The sequence below is a fragment of the Cetorhinus maximus genome, chromosome 15 (assembly GCF_964194155.1).
Source record: "Cetorhinus maximus chromosome 15, sCetMax3.hap1.1, whole genome shotgun sequence".
NCBI classification, from domain to species: domain Eukaryota; kingdom Metazoa; phylum Chordata; class Chondrichthyes; order Lamniformes; family Cetorhinidae; genus Cetorhinus; species Cetorhinus maximus.
The window spans coordinates 3,177,102-3,199,200 of NC_135893.1; the positions used below are offsets into that span (position 1 = coordinate 3,177,102).

At 42.8% G+C, this 22,099-nt stretch overlaps 1 protein-coding gene across 1 annotated transcript in view; it reads left to right on the forward strand.

The window, feature by feature from the left end:
* The window catches only part of cfap74 (cilia and flagella associated protein 74), a 240,871-nt gene that overhangs the window by 122,719 nt on the left and 96,053 nt on the right, over positions 1-22,099 (forward strand). The window contains exons 15-19 of the mRNA XM_078557686.1: positions 1,474-1,540; positions 4,822-4,911; positions 10,354-10,500; positions 11,636-11,669; positions 14,801-14,850. Of these exons, the coding sequence (XP_078413812.1) occupies positions 1,474-1,540; positions 4,822-4,911; positions 10,354-10,500; positions 11,636-11,669; positions 14,801-14,850 (388 nt within the window). The remainder of the gene's footprint in view (positions 1-1,473; positions 1,541-4,821; positions 4,912-10,353; positions 10,501-11,635; positions 11,670-14,800; positions 14,851-22,099) is intronic.

The window sequence follows — 22,099 nt, forward strand, 5'->3', positions numbered from 1 at the left end:
AGAGGGTTCTGGAGGGCCTTGCAGTAGGTTGAAAGGGGGAGTGCAAAGCCTGGAAATCAATTCATGAAAACATGAGTAAATCCGATGTTGTATTCTGCGCTGTGGTCCACTATTGATTTGGTAGCCAAAATACAAAGTTTCATCTGTATGTTTGTAATAGTAATGGCTATTTGAAATCCAATCTATTATTTAATAACTTACAGTTACTTACTGAAGTTTAAACTCTTAGTGGAGAGAAGTTTTGGTTTCTGTTAGCTGGCAACTTTTGAAATTTCCAACTTAACATGTGCCTCTGGAATAATCACTAATACCATAGTCAAAAAATATTCAAACATCATGACTAATCCTGATGCTGTAATCCTAATTCCATGCAGTCTCGGCAAGCGGAGATGAAATTTCCAGTCCCTAAGTACTGGGATGATATCCATTGGAGTGGAATGGCAATTTCCATCACATTTAGTCAGTTCTATTGGTAGGGAGTTGTGAGTCAGGCTTACAACCTGTCCATGCAACAAGCGGTTTTGTTACTGAAACAGCCCACAGCACGATCTGCTGGAATCAAAGCAGCCAAAGAAATAAGGATGCTCATTGCTCATGCGTCAGTAGGCACAAAAGAGTAGTAGAAGATCTCAATACAATTAAATCAAATAGTTTAGAATGAAACTTTGAGTGAAAGGATTTTAAGTTAAATACCCCTATTTGCATTATCAGCCCATTACTTTGATTGTTCTTCAAGTTATTGGGTCAGTTATTTCAATTGTCTCAAAGGTAGGTACCCCCTGACAAGTGACTGCCCCAGCTTAATCTATTCAAACGCATTCAATCACTTCTATAAAGCAGAAACATCACAGAAAACTCAAAATACTCAATTTTTATGTTGCATTCAGCTTGCTTGTGTCAATTAGTGAGTTTTTACCCGTGAACTTGTTGGGCTGTAGTGGTTAGAGGATGTCTAAATGTATTGTTCTTGGGCGCTGATACAAATTGAGTTAAAGTGAGCGTGCAACTCACTTCACATCCACCTCATTTCCAGTGAAGTCAGTGGCAAAGAAAATCAAGTTGGTCACTAATTCCCATTCCCTACTACCTCCCAATGCCAAGTTCGCTCCATTATTTTTAGGATGGTTTGCAGAAGCGATTTTGTGTATCATTACTTCAGTAATAATATTGTTTTGCTTTGTTTTTGTCATAATCACAGGGGAAACAGTTTGATTGGAGGTTATGAGAAAGGTAACGCCTTGAAGAACAGTTGGCTTTGTTCTGAAAGCCAATCAGTTAATATACTGGATGACCATTGGCTTTAAACTGATTGCATTGATCTTTGTCTTGAAAATACATTCCGTCCCATTATGTGAATATATTTGTCAAATTAACCTCTTCAAGTTACTTGAATTTGACAACTGCAGATTTGGAGTATGGTGGATGTCTTATAAGGCTTCCTATTACCTTGCATTTTACTGTATTTAATCCTAGATTCAAGCCTCCAGGTCAAATTTCAGCTGGTATGTCTTGTGAGATGGCAGTGACTTTCACACCTCTGGTAAGAAGAAATATATGCAGATTAAAGATGTGTGTGTCAAGAATATTCACTGTTGATAGTAATGTGTTCTTCAGTCAAGTGGTCCATAAATAATCCTGTTTGCTTTTATGCTATGCCGATAGCTGGGTGTCTTGTAATTCAGTTCCCAATCTTTTCTCTTCAAAAGGGTCAATTAAAAACGTTGTACATAAGTTACCAGGCACTGTTTACATGCATAATGTTGAGTTCCTTAGTCCAAGTGACATATTGGAAGGGTGTTGGGAGTTTAACACCTATAAATGTATGCATGCTCAAGTCTTACCATATACAATTTGGATCTTGAAATGGAAATTCTCATGGAGAAGCTGTATTGCTTCTTGAGTTTGCTATTATTCGTGGATAGAGACAGACCTGTCCACAACCTGTTCCAACATATTCCTATGTTTTCTCTGATGGTATATTCTATTACCTTGGAGATTCCCTGACCACCTTATAATCAATTGCATTTTGGCCTGTAGTTCTCCTCAGAAGCTTTGACCATTAGTTTCTCTTTCCCATAGACAGGTTTTTGCCTTTTTTTTACCATCATGTTTTTGGACTAAGTATCGTCCTTCTGGTGAGTTGATTGAATGGGGTGCCCTTCCTTATTTTCTTCCATTTTTGCTGTACCCCAACACTTCAATTTCCTGCTCTGTTGATTTTGGATTCTAACCAGATGCATGCGAGATGCCGAGGAATGCCTCACGATATGGTTTGAAACGTAGTGCTCCTATGCAATAATGTGGGCCTCGATTTATTTTTTTACAGGTTTGCTGGCTAATAAGACTTAAAGATTAGTGGAAAAAATCTTCACAAATCGTGACTGATCTCATTATGAGAGAGTTATCATTCAGTCCAAAATAAGCAGAGAGGGAATGTATCAACTGTTGAAAAATGCAGGATCAATTAGCTATGTACAGTAGAAGATCATAGAGCAAATTATATCAGAGAGCATAAAAGATGAGTTAGTGCAAAGTAGGGAAAGACATGGAAATAACCATATAGGTTAAGAATGTATCTCTGCCATTGTCTTGTAACAATGAGGTGTAACAGAGTTTTGAATAGTTTGTATAGTTGCTTTTAAAATAATATTAAGTTGTGATGGTAACTGTCTTGATTAGGACTTGCATATCACAGATTGCTGGTTAAACTTAATTTTAAGTCCATACATGTTATCCAACTTCTCTCATCTTGGATGGCAAGGGTAGATTTTTGTTTTTACCACCTCGGATGGATGAAGATCTGACAGGGAAGATTGCAAGCTGGTAATAGAACCCACTTGATTTTCCTCCCATCTAAATTAATGGAATATAGATGACACATTGGCCAGAATTTTTCCCTCGTCGGGCAGGCTCAGCGGGAGCGGGCGTGGGCAGTCGGGAAACCGACCGCTGCCCGCGATTGGCTCTGCACCGTGATTTCATGTGTGTGGGCCAATTAAGGCCCGCCCTGCGTGGATCGCAAGCGGCAGCGCTCAGCGCTACCTGTGCAAGCGGGAGGAGGAGGGAGAGCGGGCCTGGCATGCAGTTCACGAATGCGCACGAAAGAGCCCTTCAATCTCCCTGTGGCACGGAGCTGCCTCAGGGAGATTGAAACGCATTATAAAAAAAATTAATAAAGACAGTAAAATTTTTTTTAAAACATGAGCATTCATGTGACTCTGTCACATGAGCTGGGACATGTTTTTAATTCCAAAATAAAGTTTTTATTTAATGTTTATTTGCTTTAGGAAATCTCATCCCGCTCGTGACCAACCCATGTTAAATCATAGAATCATGGAATAGCTACAGGAGGTTATTCAGTCTATTGAATCCATGCCAGCTCTCTGTAATAGCAACTCAGCTAGTCCCACTTTCCTACCCTTACCCCACAGTCCATTCCCCAATATATTTTTTAAATTTGCCTAATTTTGATGAGTCCATGTCCCATTGATGCTTGGACTCCTCAATGGGATCCACTTTTGGAGGTCGGTGTACCTCTTAGTATGGAGACTTGCTCAATGGAATTGTGGATCGCATATTCATATGCAGAAGTTAGTGTGCCTAATTTCTAATCCACAGTATAATTGACTGCGGCGCAAAACCAGGAACCTTGCATCAAAAAAAAGTTACCCTTACTTTCCTAGCTGATTTTTGAAATCCAATTTTTTCCATACTAATGTCTCAACTGGAGTATTGTGTACACTATAAGAAGGATGTGAGTGCATTGGAGAGAGTGCAGAAGAGGTTTATGAGAATGGTTCCAGGGATGAGACACTTCAATTATGAGGAAAGATTGGAGAAGTTGGGACTGTTTTCCTTGGAGAGAAGAAGGCTGAGAGGAGACTTGATAGGAGTTTTCAAAATAATGAGGGGCCTGGACAGAGTAGATAGGGAGAAACTGTTCCCGCTCGTAAATGGATCGAGAACCAGAGGGTACAGTTTTAAAAGGGTGGGATTTTCCGCACCCACCCGCCACCCCGATCTTCCGGTCCCACTGCAAGTCAGTGGACTTCTGGCTGAGGCGCCGCCTCGCCCGTGGCAGATCCCGCCTGTGACAGGGCCGGAAAATCCTGGCCAAAGTGTTTTGCAAAAGAAGCAAATGCGAAGTGAGAAAAAACTTTTTCACGCAGTGTGTAGTTAGGGTTTGGAATGCGCTGCCTGGAAGTGTGGTGGAGGCAGGTTCAATTAGGCATTCAAGAGGGCATTGGATGATTGTCTAAATAGAAACAATGTGCAGGGTCACAGGGAAAAGGCAGGAGATTGGCACTGAGTTAAAATGCTCAGAGAGCCGGTGCAGACACGATGGGCTGAATGGCCTCCTTCTACACCATAGAATTCTGTGATTCATACAAGTACCTGAAGAACTGACATCTGTGATGGATCAGGGAATGTACTGGTGCACTATTTGTGTGAGCCGTGTGTATTTGATATTTGTGCTGGTAAAAATTGGCACAAAGATAGGAAAAAACATGTGGGAAACAAACAATGGAAGGTACTGCAAATTGTGGAGGATACTTAACAAGGTGGTGAAGGGCTGAAGTCAAGAAGACACTGAAGGCAGAAATGAAAATTGATCAATTAGGAGAGACATATAGATGATGCCAGGTGATTTTAAGGTAAAGAGAAAACTAAAGATAGAAAACTTTTACAGCAAAAGATTAAAATAGCAAATGATTAAGAGAAGAATGAAGGATTATCATTTTTAAAGTAGCCATTGTTGGAGGAAAGAGCTTGTTAATTAATGCATAAATCCATGAGGATTATTTTTATGTTTGTACTCAGGTTAATGAAGATTTTGAAGGAGAGATAATGTTTCGGACTCATATTGGTTCCTTTGCTGTTCCTCTTAAATGTACAATTAAAAAATGTGATGTAAGTCATGACACAAATATGTGCAACTTTGTCATTATTATGTTCATTGTTTGAATTGATGTGTATAAAGACAAAATGACTTCTCACACATTCTGTTACAGTACCTGGGCTGTTGTAATACATTCCCCTACCGATTCCTAAATCCATAAATGATGTAGTTTAGTCTCTAGGTATTTAATAGATAAACTCTAAGACACAGCCTCAAAGCTTGCAAGGAAAATGCTGTAGATATCTACCTTCTGTTAGATTGATAGGGACATTTACTGTGTCTTACTGATTTGATGCAATTAAGAATGAAAAGACTAGCTGGGGTGCTGATATTCTATGAGTTCTTGTATTGAGGGCATGTAAAAAAGGCAGTACATTAATCATGGGTGACTTTAATCTCCATGTAGATTGGGAAAATCAAATTGGCAGAGGTAGACATGAGCAAGAATTCATAGGGCAGAATTTTCCGTTTGGCGTGCAGGGGGCAGGCCTGCCAGAGCCCAACAAACCATTGAAGTGCTTGCGGCACTGGATCCACGTCATGGGAGCTCACCACCTCTGCCACCTCTTCCCAGGCACGTTTGGTCATGTGGGGGGCCTCCTCCTCCCATCCTGGGGGGCCAATACCTCACATCGTGCTGCCACCTCCTCGAGGAGGGCAGCAAGGCAGTCATCAGAAAAACGAGGGGCTCAGTGGCATACCCTGCAGCCTGGCCTACCCTCCAGCCTGGCCTGCTCACCTGAACCCCTCTGCTGTGGCCTGGAACTAGCCATTGTGAGCAGCCTATATAAGGCTGCCAGGCCTTCTTTTAAATAGACTGACAGGTCACCATTGGACACGGCGGTCTGTGCACACCCTCCACCGCCCTTACTCCACCGCTATCCTCGGGAGTCGGGAAATACACTGGGCGGGCCTTAGTTGGCCCGCTCGCGTAAAATGGCGGTGCGGACCCGATCGCAGGTGGCAATTGGGTCTGCGCCCACTCCTGTCCCCACCCTCCCCGGTCAAACTGAAAATTCTGCCCATAGAGTGTATTCGGGACAGTTTCTTAGGACAATATGTTATGAATCCAACCAGGGATCAGGCTATTTTGGATCTGGTAATGTGTAATGAGGCAGGTTTAATAAATGATCTCAGAGTAAAGGATCCCCTAGGAAACAGTGACCATAATATGGTAGAATTTAGCATTCAGTTTGAGAGTGATAAATTTGGGTCAGAAACAACTGTGCTAAACTTAAATAAGGGTAATTACAATGGAATAAGGGCAGAGTTAGTTGGAGTATGCTGGGAAAGCAGTTTAGCAGAAAAGATGGTTGATGAACAGTGGCAGATGTTTAAGAAAATAGTTCATGACTCTTAACAAAGATATATCCCAGTGAGGAAGAAGGATTCAAGGAAGGGAATAAACAAACCATGGTTAACCAAGGAAGTTAAGGACAGTATCAAATTGAAAGAAAAAACATACAATGTGGCAAAGATTAGTGGTAAACCAGAGGATTGGGTAAGTTTTAAAAACCAACAAAACATAACCAAAAAAATAACTAAAGAGGGAGAAAATAAACTTTGAGGGTAAACTAGCAAGTAATATAAAAACGGACTGTTGGGGGATTTCTCAATTACACTTCTTGGGGTCTGTTAATTTGCTGAGGGTTTCCTGTCGAATTAGTGTGGCCTAGAGAAAACAAGAGAAAGCCACGAGACCCCAGCTGGAGGTGAAGACACAGTTGATTTTATTATTGTTGCAACGAGAGATGTGGACTACACCAGAGTCACATCTAACGAATACAAGCATGTATCCAGTTTTTATAGTAAGACAGTTTCATTCATTGCTATGGCTAACAGTACAGTGGAGATAGTAAACAATACATGGAGATTGCTTCCCATTTCATATTAACGATTGTACACTGTCAAGTTCATGTTACAATGAAGCCGGAGGTAAACTGATAGCCTGTTAATGATCGGAGGTGAACTCCGATGAATATTAATTGTCTACTATTGTCTACTTACAGACATCCATCTCTCTTTAACTGCCCTCCCGTAACAAGGTTATGGGTGTTCACAATGCCCAGATGATTCCAATTATTTTAAACACACAAAATACATATAGAACCCACGTCAATGTCTGTCCCTATCTTACACTGATTTACATTATTAACTAGCTCAGCATATTACCTTTGTTCTCAACTGACCCAGGTTGACTCTAGAGCAGCAGGGGTCCGAGCACCGGCACCAAGGAGTTGTCCCTACATACCTTTTCGTCCAGCTAATGTCGGGGGGGACCACCACACAGCCAAGGAACCATGTTCCCTGACTGAAAATTCCCCACAACATGGACAGTAAGAGCTTCCTTAAATATATAAAAAGGAAGAGAGAGGCCAAAGTGAACATAGGCCCCTTAGAAAATAAGGCTGGGGAAATAATAATGGGGAACCAGGAAATGGCAGAGGAGTTGAATAAATACTTTGCTTCAGCCTTCATGATACAAGATACTAATAGCATTCCAAAAATACTAAATAATCAAGGGCAAAAGTGGGGGAGGAAACAAATACAATAACTATCACTAGAGAAAAAGTACTAGGGAAACTAATGGGGCTAAAAGCCGATAAGTCCCCTGGACCTGATGGGTTGTATCCTAGGATATTAAAGTAAGTAGCTACAGAGACAGTGGATGCACTGGTAGTAATCTTCCAAGAATCCTGAGATTCTGGAAAAGTCCCAAAGGATTGGAGAATGGCCAATATAACACCCTTATTCAAAAAGGGAGGGAGACAAAAAGACAAGTAACTATTGGCCAGTTAGCTTAACATCTGTCATTGGGAAAAAGTTGGAGTCTATTATAAAGGATATAATAGCAGAACATTTAGAAATACATAATCTAATCAAGCAGAGTCAGTATGGCTTCATGAAGGGGAAATCATGCCTAACAAATTTATTAGAATTCTTTGAGGAGGTAACTAGCAGGATAGATAAAGGGGAACCTATAAAGATAAAGGGAAAGTAGATGTAATATATTTGGATTTCCAAAAGGCGTTTGATAAGGTACCGCACATAAGACATAGGAGCAGAAGTGGGCCATGGTGTTGGGGGTAGTATATTAGCAAGGATAGAGGACTGGCTAGCTAACAGAAGACAGAGAGTTGGGATAAGGGGGCCATTTTCGGCACTAGTGAAGTGCCACAGGGATCAGTGCTGGGGCCTCAATTATTTACAATATATATTAATGATTTAGATGAGGGAAGCGAATGTACTATTGCCAAGCTTGCGGATGACACAAAAATATGTGGGAAGGCAAGTGGTGAGGATGACACAAGGAGCCTACAGAGGGATATAGACAGGGTTAAATGAGTGGGCAAATCTTGGCAGATGGAATATAATGTGGGAAGATGTGAGGTTATGCACTTTGGCAGGAAGAATAGAGGAGCTGAATATTATTAAAATGGAGAAAGACTGCAGAAGGCTGCAGCACAGAGGGATTTGGGAGTCATTGTGCATGAATCCCAAAAAGCTAACATACAAGTTCAACAGGTAATAGGGAAGGCAATTGGAATGTGGCCTTTATTTTAAAGGGAATGGAGTAGAAAAATAGGGAAGCCTTGCTAAAACTATACAAGACACTAGTTAGACCACACCTAGAATACTGTGAACAATTTTGGTCCCCTTATCTAAGGAAAGATATACTGGCATTGGAGGCAGTCCAGAGAAGGTTCACTAGGTTGATCCGGGTATGGAGGGATTTTCTTATGAGGAGAGGCTGGGAAGGTTTGAGCCTGTACTCATTGGAGTTTAGAAGAATGAGAGGGGACTTTATTGAAAGATATAAGATTCTTAGGGGGCTTGACAGGGTAGATGCTGAGAGGTTGTTTCCCTTTGCAGGAGAGTCTCAGACCAAAGGGTATAATCTCAGAGTAAGGGGTGCCCATTTAAAACAGAGATGAGGAGGAATTTCTTCTCTCAGAGGGTAGCCAATCTGTGGAATTCTCTACTGCAGAGGGCTGTAGAGGCTGGGCTGTTAAGTTATTCAAGGCTGAGATAGACAGATTTTTAATCAGTAAGGGAATCAAGGGTTATGGGGAAAAGGTAGGAAAGTGGAGTTGAGGATTATCAGATCAGCCATGATTTCATTGAATGGCGGAGCAGACTCGATGGGCCAAATGGCCCACTTCTGCTCCTATGTCTTATGGTCTTATGATCTAAACTCCTGAGACCTCAGTATGTTATGCCAAGTCCTTTTCTTGACAGTCTCCAGTACAACACAAACTCATAACAAGAGTAACTTCAGAGACATGCCTCTTATTAGCTCATCCCAATTATGATTTAAGAGAAAGGGAAAGTAGAAAGCTAAAGGTTTTGGTCTTGCAGCAGTAGTTTAGTTGAAGTAACTGAGGGCTGAAGATCCAGTGGGGAGGAGAGGGCTAGATCTGCCTAATAATTTCTCAACTGAAAGGCGGTTCCTCCAATAGTGCAGCTTTCCCTCAGTACTGAACATTGCATAATTCTTTAACAAAAACTTTTTCCAGATATTTTGTGATTCCCAAGACTGGGAAAAATTCGACCTTGCATTAAAGCTCAATCATTTATAGGGGTAAAATTCAAAACATTGTCAACAGAGCTGCTGTACTTTGAAGAAATAACATGTTCCAAATCTTCTTTATTTGAAAGGTCCTTCTGTGGAAATAAATCTGATTTTGTTTTTTATTTGGATGTGTAAAAGAAACACTTCTGGTTCTAGATCATACAGATCAGGTGTTCCAGGTTAGATCCTGGGATTGATTCCCTGTGTTGAGTTCCGTATTTTCAGCCAGGAGGACAGTAGGGCAACTAAAATTGCCTACAATGTTCCAAGACTGAGAGGAAAGACCAGGTCCTGATCACCATCCATTGTCTGTTGTGAATGTTGGATTTGGTCACTGACACACTGATGTAGGTAATGGACAAATACCCTGCCAGTATTCACATGAATAAAAGTATCAAAGCCCTGCTGGAGCGATGTTAGTGTACAAATGCTCACTGTTTTCATATTATATTCCTCTGCTATTTTAACGGAGAGCATAAATCTATTTAATATAATCAAATTAGTTCTTGTCTTAAAGTGACATTAAAGAAATTCCAAAGAAATATGTAAAACATCACTGTCACCAACACAATTTCTAGATTTATATCGCAGCAGAGTAAGGCCTTTAGAAGGGATAGAAAGAACAGTGGGAGTAATGTGTGACACTTTATTTGTGCTGGTATTTCTAGTTGTGTCAAAGTCCAAAGAATCACTCATTCCTTATAGCAATGGATACACTGTGATAAATTGCTTCAAACTTTCCACATAGACTGGGTGTTTAGAATTGAATCTAAAGACTGTAGTTAATAAGAAAGATGAAACTTGTATATAGTGTGGAAAGTGTTGTTCAAACATGTACACCAGCCTGCTATGAGTAATAACTGTATATTGGTTCCTGCAGCTCGTTGTGGATAAGCAAACTATTGATTTTGGCTGCCATATTATTGGTGAAACAATTACACGGAACATCACTTTGACCAATCGTGGAGCACTGAGCACATATTTTCAGTTTCTGAAACTTCACCACAGACAAACATCAATCGGAGAGGTAAGCACGCTTAGCTGCTATCAAACTCCCTTTAAGCACACGGAGAGGTAATCGGAGAAGTAAACACGCTTAGCTGCTATCAAACTCCCTTTAAGCACACGGAGAGGTAATCGGAGAGGTAAGCACGCTTAGCTGCTATCAAACTCCCTTTAAGTAAACCATCAATGGTAGTAAAGCATATTTGGACATAGTACAAAATTCCAAAATAATGGTGGGGATTATTTTAGTCAATTTGTTTACATTACTTTTGAATTTTTGTAAATAGATATTTCTTATTCCAAGTCAGAAACGTGGTTTAACAAGTATTTTAATGGTACGGAGTTGATGGGTGTTGAAGGATATAATGGAGGGGACTGAATTGTTGAAAGGGGTTGGGGAGGGTAGTTAAAAAGGAGTGGTGGCAGGTATTGTTGAGAGCAATAAAGGGACTAAATTGAATCACATCCAAATTCGAGTGGGGGCATGGTGATGTGCAATTACTCTGCATCCAATTGAAGTGATACAGACCACGTGCAAACTTTGTGCTGCTTGCTCATTTCCATGATTGTGGTGTGCAGCCGTGTAGCAGTGAAGTGCAAAATCAGAAATTGTAGCCTCACTTTAAGCGGCCATTCCTGCTTTAAATATGCCTTGGGAGGCTAGCCAGAAATTGTGCAATCCCAATGCAATCGGGTGGTCACATTAAAATGAGGCCTGGACTTTAAAATTGCTTATTGCATGCTGGCAGTGTCATGGGAGATTTGACACTCACCCATTCCTCCTTTGTCTGAATTCTGCCCTGAGTTAAAATCAGGACTCATGAATTGGAAGTGTTTATATTTAGGTTGGGGACTGGTTAGCTCAGTTGGCTGGATGGTTGGCATTCGCTTCAGAATACTGCTAACAGCTCACGTTCAACCCCCATTCTGGCTGAGGTAGACGGACCTGTCTCCTCCACCCTGCCCCCGAGAATGGAAGGCAATAGCAAACCACTACTAACAAAAACTACCAAGAAAACAGCTCAGGATGAAGCATCTGTAGACAATGAGCTAAGGACCTGCCTTTGGGCATAGCACACATGAATGAATTAAATTAATATTTAGGCTGGCTCTCATTATACTGTATGCCATCTAATTGGCTTTTATTATTTTCCTAGGATTTAAATGGATTGTTTATTTCAACTGGAAAAGGTAATTTAATAAGTTCTGAAGTTGAATTTACAAAACCAGCAAAAGATGAGCACAAATTTCCTCCAGTGAAGTATTCGCATGACAAAAGCTGCCATGCTGTCACAAATTCTGCTCCCTGGCCACTGACTTCATCCCTCGGAGACTGAAACAGACTGTGCACAACCTTGCTGTCAATTTTATGATTTTCAACCACATCAGTGCCATCACTAATTTCCACCTCCATAACATCACCTGATTTTGCCTCTACTCAGCTCTTCTGCTGCTGAAACCCTGGGGAGAATTTTCTCTCCATCAGGCGGGAGTAGGCGCGGGCAGGCACGCAGCCGATTGCCGCCTGCGATCGACTGTGTGCCACCATTTTACGTGGGCTGGCCAATTAAGGCCTGCCCAGCATGATGCACACCAGAAAGCACTGAGCGCTCTCTGTGTGGGCAGGGGGAGGAGGGACAGTCAGGGCCTGCACTCTTTCGTGCATGCGTGCAAAAGAGCGCAGAAATCTCCCTGAGGCACAGAGCTGCCTCAGGAAGATTAGTAAGATAATGAAGAATTGAAATAAAGAAAAAAAAATAATTCAGACATGTCCCTTCATGTGACAGTATCACATGAGCTGGGACATGCCAATGAATTCTAATAAAAATTTTTATTCAATTGATAAAACCTTCATGAAACCTCATCCCACCCGTAGATGAGGTTTCATGATAAATGCGAAGGCCGCCTGGGCTCCTCACCTGCCCGCCACCCTTAAGGCTGGACCGGCAGCCCAGACAACCAGCTTAATTAGATTATTAACGGCCTAAGTAGACCTCTGACATTTCGGAGGGCGTGCAGCTAACTCTGGTGCACGCCTGCCGAACTGAAGATCGGAATGATGCACGCCCGATATCACCGTGCGTCATTTTACGCGTCGGTGAGCGGGGCCCACCCCCGCACATCGACCGGAAGATTCAGGCCCCTTATCCATGCCTCTGTTACCTGTGGATTTGACTATTCCAATGCATTCCTGATTGGCCTCCTGCATTCTCCCCTCCATAAATTTAAAGTCATCCAAAACTCTGTTGCCTGCATCCTAGCTTGTACCAAATCCTGTTTATCCTCGCTCCTGCGTTCGCTGACCTACAGTGGCTCACAGTTAAGCAGCGCCTGGTTTTTAAAACTCATCCTTATTTTGAAAGCCCTCCGTAGCCTCACCCCTCTATACCTCTGCAATTTCCTCCAGCCTCACAACCCTCTGAGATATAAGTGCTCTTCTAATTCCAGGCTTTTGAGCATCCCCAATTTTAAAGGCTCAAACATGGGTGGCAGTATCTTCAGTGGCCTAGACCCTGAGCTTTGAAATTCCCTCTGTACATCTCTCCACCTCTCTACCTCACTTTCCTCCTTTAAGACATTCCTACCCCTTTGAGCAAGCTTTTAGTCAGCTGATCTAATATCTCCTTATGTGGTTCAGTGTCATCTTTTGTCTTATAATGCTTCTGTGAAGCACCTTGGGAAGTTTTATGACATTAGAAGTCACTATATGAATACTAGCTGTTGATATCGTTATCCTTTATAAACCATAAACAGCAGCCGGTTTCCAATTTTACTCTGATAAGTTCAAGAAATTACAATTCTAGCACAAAGCCTGGAGAATATACAGGTTGTTACAGAACATTATTCTTTTGCTCATTTTTTACAGTTTTTTTTTACAATGCATGATTAGTTGTCACAACTGGAACTGCAGTGATATATGGGGCTGGATTTTTCTCTTTTTCCCTCCCTTGCCAGCAGGTTTGAAGTCAAGAGTCATATAAAATGCATTGGGCATGTACATGCCTGCCACTTACCAGCCTGCTCCTGCCCTATCTGCAAATATATGTGTGGTGGGGGTGCTGTCTGGCATTGAGGCATTTAAGTGACCAATTCATGACCGCTTGAGGGCCTCAGCCCACCACCTACCCATGGCAGGGGGAGGCCTACGCCATGTGTGATGCCCAGCAGCTTCCACTTTAACTACATGGGCTGGTGGCAGGGAAGGGAAAAACCTCCTTTATGGATCCCCTAAGCACATTGGAGCCCCTCCCACCCCCTCCCCCCTCCAGGTCATTTCCCCAACCACCTCCTTTACCCTCTTTCCCAGCCTGTCAATTCTGAACACCACCCCTCTGAAATGGTCTAGTAAAGCCACTCAGTTCAAGGGCAATTAGGAATGGACAACAAATTCTGGCCTTGCCAGCAATGCCCACATTCCATGAAATAATAAAGGGGAAAAAAAAGAGAAAAAAAAAACCAAAATTATTAAACCAGCATATCAGTAAGTTGCCAACAAAACCTTCAATGATTCTACCACAAAACTATGAGACAACAGTTATTTATGACTGTCATTTTGTAAAAAGCCATTACAACCATATAACAGATTATTAGAAATTATATTTTCAAATTTATGGCTACTTAGATGGCTCCCTGAAAATGTCAATGCTTTATAAATTTACACTTGATGACCCATTTGTGCCATCTGTATTGCCCTCCATCTTTTCATGTACTGCCCATGCCTAAATTATGATGTCACCATAAAGGGCCACTTGATATTCATTTGGTCATCTGCAGAAAATTCCCTTGTCCTGGCCAAACAGACACAAGAAAGCTGAGGAGAGAATGTTCATGGTGCACATTTTTGGTACTAACGTAATAAAAGAATAAAGCAGGAGTGCCCATTGGTTTCTTTACTGCCGTTGATTATTTGTTGGGATGAAGAGAACGCTTTAAAGAACAATCTCTGAGGCAACAGTTATAAAGCAGGAGGTAGGATAAACAGATAACTTCACCAATATAGGCCAATGGCAGTTTGATAGGGAAAAATAATTACTAAGGGAACAAGGAAATGGAAGAGGTAATACACAATGTGGCGGTAAAGAAATGTATCAAAATTATAACACAGTTTAATTTGATAGAAATATGGAACAGTGGCAATCTTTTCAAGCGCATTGAATTGTGTATTTGTACATCCAGAATCCTTTGCTACTCTGCCCCAGTTAGATCTTATTATCCAAGCAGGATGTGGCCTCCTTATCAAAATGCACCATTTCACATTGAATCTAATTTACCAAATACACTACCATCTATTTATGTCTTCCTGTATTTATTTGAATTTCCAGATTTATTTGATATTGAACAACAAATTCACAATGAGATCAATGTTGGCAAGGTAAGGATACTGGAGGAGATGCTGAGAAAAAATGAATTCTTAAATATTTGTATATTAATATATTCTTTTAATTTTCACTGCAGTTGTACCAGACCAGAAAATAGCAATCAACCAAAAACACCTTAGGCTAAGATTTACAACTCCCTTGTTGCTGGTTTCTTAATAGATCCAGATAGGAGTATTGCTCCGTGATTCACTGCAACAATAGTGTCAATGGGCTATTAATCCTGAGCCCAAGCTACTAGTCTGGAGACATGGGTTCAAACCCTACCACGGCAGCTGGTGAAATTTGAATTAGTTAATAAATCTGAAATATAATGCTAGTCTCAGTAATGGTGACCATGACAACTATTGATTGTTGTAAAAAACCATCACTACATAGAAACATAGAACATAGGAGCAGAAGTAGGTCATTCGGCCCTTTGAGCCTGCTCCGCCATTCAATAAGATCATGGCTGATCCTCAATCTCAACGGCACACTTCCACTCTCTCCCCATACCCCTCGACGCCTTCGAAGTCCAGAAATCTATCTATTTCCTTCTTAAATATATTCAGTGACTTGGCCTCCACAGCCTTCTGTGATAGAGAATTCCAGAGGTTCACCACCCTCTGAGTGAAGAAGTTTCTCCTCATCTCAGTCCTAAATGGTCTACCCCATATCCTGAGACTGTGATCCCTTGTTTTAGACCCCCCCAGCCAGAGGAAATATCATCCCTGCATCCAGTCTGTCCATCCCTGTCAGAATTTTAAAGATTTCAATGAGATTTTTTATCCATTCACAGGATGTGGGCTTCGCTGGCTGGGCCAGCATTTATTGTCCATCCTTAGTTGCCCTTGAGAAGGTGGTGGTGAACTGCCTTCTTGAACCGCTACAGTCCATGTGGTGTAGGTTAGGGAGGGAGTTTCAGGATTTTGACCCAGTGACAGTGAAGGAACAGCGATATATTACCAAGTCAGGATGGTGAATAACTTGGAGGGGAACTTCCAGGTGGTGGTGTTCCCATCTATCTGCTGCTCTTGTCCTTCCAGGTGGTAGTGGCCATGGGTTTGGAAGGTGCTGTCGAAGGAGCCTTGGTGAATTACTGCAATGCAAGTTGTAGATGGTATACACTGGTGTGTCAGTGGTGGAGGGAGTGAATGTTTGTGGATGTGGTGCCAGTCAAGCAGGCTGCTTTGGCCTGGATGGTGTCAAGCTTCTTGTGTGTTGTGGGAACTGCACTCATCCAGGCAAGTGGGGAGTATTCCATCACACTCCTGACTTGTGCCTTGTGGATGGTGGAAAACTTTGGGGAATCAGGAGGTGAGTTACTTGTCGCACAATTCCTAGCCTCTGACCTGCTCTTGTAGCCACAGTATTTATATGGCTAGTCCAGTTCAGTTTCTGGTCAATGGTAACCCCCAGGATGTTGATAGTGGGGGATTCAGTGATTGTGATGCTCTTGAACGTCAAGGGGTGATGGTTAGATTCTCTTTTGTTGGAGATGGTCATTGCCTGGCACTTGTGTGGCATGAATGTTACTTGCCACTTGCCAGCCCAAGCCTGGATATTGCCCAAGTCTTGCTGCATTTGAATATGGGCTGCTTCAGTATCTGAGAAGCCGCGAATGGTGCTGAACATTGTGCAATCATCAACGAACGACCCACTTCTGACCTTATGATGGAAAGAAGGTCATTGATGAAACAGCTGATGATGGTTGGGCCGAGGACACTACCCTGAGGAACTCCTGCAGTGATGTCAGGATTTGGGGAGTCAGGAGGTGAGTCATTCGCTGCAGGATTCCTAGCCTCTGGCCTGCTCTTGTAGCAACAGATATTGGGCAATTCAGCAGAACTTAAATTGAATATTGGTGAGCATGTTATGTGGGTAAATGCTACTTTACAGCACTATCAATGACACCCTCTATTACTTTGCTAATGATTAGAGTACACTGTTGTCGTGGTAGTTGGCCAGCTTTGATTTGTCTTGCTTTTTGTGATTGGACATCCTTGGACAATTTTCCACTTTGCCAGGTAGATGCCACTGTTGTAGCTGTAGTGGAACATCTTGGCTAGAGGTTGGGCTAGTTCTAGAGCACGTGAATTCAGCACTACAGCTGAATTTGCTTTATCCAGTGCCTTCAGTTCTTTCTTGATGTCGAGCGAATTCAGTGAATTGAGTTCACAGAGGGCTGGCATCTGTGATGCTGGGACCTCAGGAGGAGGCTGAAATGAATAATCTCGGCACTTTGGCTGAAGGTGGTTGCAAACATGTCAGTCTTGTCTTTTGCATTTACATGCTGGACTTCACCATCATTGATGATAGGGATGTTCATGAAGTCTCCTCTTATGATTGGTTGTTTAATTGCCCACCACCATTTGTGACTGCATGTGGCAGGACTGCAGAACTTTGATCTGCTCCATTGCTTGCTGGATTGCTGAGTTCTGTCCACATCATGCTGTTTAGCGTGCATGTATTCCTGTGAAGTAGCATTAAGATTGGCACCTCATTTTTAGGTATACCCAGTGCTCCCACATTCCTCATTGAACCAGGGTTGATCCATTTGCTTATATTTGATCCCTTTGCTTGATGGTAGTGGTAGAGTGAGGGATGTGCTGGGCCATAAGGTTATAGTGGAATGTAACTCCACTGTTGCTGGTGTCCAACAATGCCTCACAGATGCTCAGTTTTGAGGTGCTACATCTGTTCTGCATCTACCTTAGCGACAAATCTATTGCTGAGGATGAGGTCAAATAGGACAGCCCCTTCAGGGCTCGGCCAGCTCAGTGCTACTTTCCCACATTGCAGTCCTGCACCCAGTGTACATTCTGTGCCCTTGCTACCTTCAGTGCTTCTTGCAAATGTAGTGGTGCTACCGAGCCACTCTTGGCCTTGGACATCCCCAACCCAGAGAATATTCTGTGCCCTTGCCATCCTCATGTAGAGTCCTCCACATGGAGGAGCACTGATTAATCAGCTGAGGGAGGGCGGTACGTGGTAATTAGCAGGAGGTTTCCTTGCCCATGTTTGACCTGATATCATGGGACTTCATAGGGTCCGGAATCAATGCTGTGAACTCCTAGGCCCACTTCTTCCTGACTGTATGCCACTGTGTAGCCATCTCTGCTGTGTCTGTCCTGTCGGTGAAACAAACTGTGAACAGGAATGATAATGAAGGAGTCTGGGACATTAACTTTAAGACATGGTTTGGTGAGTATGACTATGTCAGACAGTTGCTTGACTCATCTGTTTCACTATGGGACAGTTCTCTTAATTCTGGCATTAAGTCCCCAGATGTTAGTAAGGAGGATTTTGTAGGGTCAACTGAATTAAGTGAGATTTGTCATATCTGGTGCCTAAATTGCTGCTGAGTGGTCTGTCCGATTTTATTCTCATTAAACTTTTTTTTAGTAGTATTTTGGTGGAACTGAGTGGCTTGCTAGGCCATTCCCAAGCAGCGGTTCAGAGTCAACCATGTTGCTGTAGGTCTGCAGTCACATATAGGCAGGCTGGGTAAGGACCTGAAGGGCATTAGTGAAACAGATGGATTTTTCAAAAAATCCTGTAGTTTCATGGTTACCGTTACTGATAATAACTTTTAATTCTAGGTTTATTTATTTAACTGAATTTAAATTCCCCAATTGACTTCGTAGGCAGCACCTTCCAAACCCACCTTCCAAACCCGTCATCTAGAAGGACAAGGGCAGCAGATAGATGGGAACACCACCACCTGCAAGGTCCCCCTCCAAGCCACTCACCATCCTGACTTGGAAATGTATCGCCGTTCCTTCACTGTCGCTGGATCAAAATCCTGGAACTCCCTTCCTAACAGCACTGTGGGTGTACCTACACTATATAGATTGCAGCATCTGACCTACTCTTGTAGCCACAGTATTTATATGGCTAGTCAGTTCAGTTTCTGGTCAATGGTAACCCCCAGGATGTTGATAGTGGAAGATTCAGTAATGCCATTGAATGTGAAGGGGCGATGGTTAGATTCTCTCTTGCTGGAGATGGTCATCGCCTGGCACTTGTGTGGCGCGAATATTACTTGCCACTTGTCAACCCAAGTCTGGATATTGTCCAGGTTTTGCTACATTTGGACATGGACTACTTCAGTATCTGAGGAGTCGAAAATGGTGCTGAATATTGTGCAATCATCAGCGAGCATCCTCACTCCTGACCTTATGATGGAAGGAAGGTCATTGATGAAGCAGCTGAAGATGGTTGGGCCGAGGATACTACCCTGTGGAACTCCTGCAGTGATGTCTTGGAGTTGAATTGACTGACCTCCAACAACCCCAACCATCTTCCTTTGTGCTAGATATGACTCCAACCATGGGAGTCTGATTCCCCCTGATCCTCATTGACTCCAGTTTTGCTAGGGCTCCTTGATGCCACACTCGGTCAAATGCAGGCTTGATCTCAAGGGCAGCCACTCTCACCTCTCATTCTTCAAAACAGTGAATACAGGCCTAGTCGGCCCAATCTCTTCTCATACAATAATCCTGCCATCCCAGGAATCAGTCTGGTGAACCTTCGCTGCATTCCCTCTATGGCAAGTATGTCCACTAATGTCCTTTAGGGAAGGAAATCTGTCATCCTTACCTGGCTGGCCTACATGTGACTCCAGACCCACAGCAGTGTAGTTGATTCTTAATTGCCCTCTAAAATAGCCTAGCAAGCCATTCAGTTTAAGGCCAATTAGGAATGGGCAACAAAAGCAGGCCCTGCCAGCAACACCCATGTCCCATGAAAGAATAAAGGGAAAAAAAAGTCTCTCTCCCAGTGTTGTGGTATCTTTGATGAATGAGTCACAGGAGGCTCGGGTACAGGTTACGATCATTCATTTGAGCAATTGCAAGGAGAGAGGCACCTCAAAGCAGCTTGAGGTAGAACTCTGCCAAACTACAAGCATACAGCTTATTTTATACGCTATTGATCATGTACAAGAACATTGTTCAAATTCCAATCTTGTCAGCATATACATCCTCTTTCACGCCGGCAGAGACCTCTCCCTCTATCTAGGCTGGGACCATTTGTCCTTTCCTTATCTGTTGAAGAGCACACTTAATCTATGGTGTTGTCATCCTCTGACTCCAGTCCGGCTCCCAAGGCCTTTCTGTTGTTTGCAGGTCCTTAGGCTGTGCAAGGTTCATCTGGAAACCTTTAACTGTTAATGTGCTTGGTAGCACTGGCTGCCTGGAGATTTTAAGTAATTCATTCCCTTTCAATAAATTCTTACTGCATTCCCCCTAACACCTGTAACCCCCTCCCTCTCCATATATCACAGGCAAGGGGAGAGGCTGCAGGGTGAGAGCTGTACTGGAGAAGGAGGGTATCCCAGGGTGTGTGTGTGGGGGCACATGTTGATCTGTGCAAGTGGCTTCAAGATGATGAGGGCTGAGGAGGCAGAAACAACAACTTAAACTAAGGGTGGGAGAACTAAGGCACTACCAACTGGGATCCTGGAAATTAGCAGGGAGGCAAACAGTGTCAAAGTCTGCCCTATGTTTTAATATAGTATGGTTAGTTTGAATGTTCTGCTTTGTGTAGAGGATTAGAGCTGGTAGTGGCAGTGTAGTGCAGCTATCCCAACATTATTAGACTCATGGGCTAAACCCAGTACATCTAGTGAGAATGATGGAGATAATTGAATCTGACTGGATGGATTTGTGACATCAATAATAAATAAAGGAGAAAGGGCTTCTCTTAAGTATGTGACAATTTGGAACATTGAAGGAGATGATTTACATAGGAAATACTGCATAGTAACAGGCCATTCAGCCCAGCCAGTCCATGCCAGTGTTTGTGCTCCACTCAAAACTCCTCCCATCCTTTCTCATCTAACTGTATTAACATAACCCTTTATTCCCTTCTCCTTCATGTGCTTTTATCTAGCTTCCCCTTAAATCATCTGTATCATTTGCCACAACTGCTTTCTGTGGTAGCGAGTTCCACATTCTCACCATTCCCTCACCACTTACCTGCCTATAATGCTATGAATTAGCATTTTCCCCAAGGTAATAAAACAGTGAAGCCAAGAAAATCATTTTCAGTACAAGCAATACTAGCTGGATATAAAGTCTTGTGTTAATGTAACCTTATGTTATGGGATTAAAGACTAGAATATATTATAGGCAAGGGAAGAGGCTGTAGGATAAGAGATGCGCTGGGGAAGGAGGATATCCCAGGGCGTGTGTGGGGGCACATGTTGATCTGTGCAAGTGGCTTCAAGATGATGAGGGCTGAGGAGGCAGTCTTCAGAGGAGATGAGGCCAGATGGACATGTGAAGATATGTGTGTGGGAATAGTGCGATATCCCTTGAGCTGGCAGTGAGTGAGGTGCCAGTGAATGTGTGATGGGCTTGAGTGTGTGAGTTTAGAGTGATGAGATGATTGCCATACCCTGGCTGCACGGATGAGATCATTCACCCTCTATCTGCATTGGATGGCCAACCTCTTCTGTGCAGCATTGGCACTGATCACCACTGCCATTGCCTACCAAGCTGGAGTGGTAATGTTGCTGCCCCTCCTGCGGTCAGTGCAGGGGTCGAGGGCATCACAGCGGGCCTCCGTGGCATCCAAAAGGTGCCCAAGGGCTGCAGTCTTCTTGCCTTTCAGGCCATGCCCTCTTTGCTGCAGCCCTGGACTGGAAGCACTGTGCGCGGCTGTACTTTACATGTGGTGCCTGGCGTAATGAAGCGACGAGGTGATGAGATGGCAGGTGAATCGGAGCCCGCCTGCCATTGAAATAACATTATATAAAAACAAAAAGCTAAAAGCTACTGCGGATGCTGGAAATCCAAAACAAAAACAGAATTACCTGGAAAAACTCAGCAGGTCTGGCAGCATCGGTGGAGAAGAAATCAGTTAATGTTTCGAGTCTTCATGACCCTTTGGCAGAACTGAGTATAGTTAAGAGAAAGGTGAAATATAAGCTGGTCTAAGGTGGGGGGGCAGGGGGAGAGAGAAGTTGAGGGTGTGGTGATTGTGGAGATAAGCAAGCAGTGATAGGAGCAGATAATCAAAAGATGTCACAGACAAAAGGATCAAAGAGGTGTTGAAGGTGGTGATATTGTCTAAGAAAAGTGCTAATTAAGAATGGAAGACAGGATACTCAAGGTACAGCTCTAGTGGGGGTGGGGTGGAAAGACTAACAAAGTTTTAGTTTTAGATTTAAAAATAATGGAAATAGGTGGGAAAAGAAGAATCTATATAAATTATTGGAAAAAACAAAAGGGAGGGGGGAGAAACGGGGTGGGGATGGGG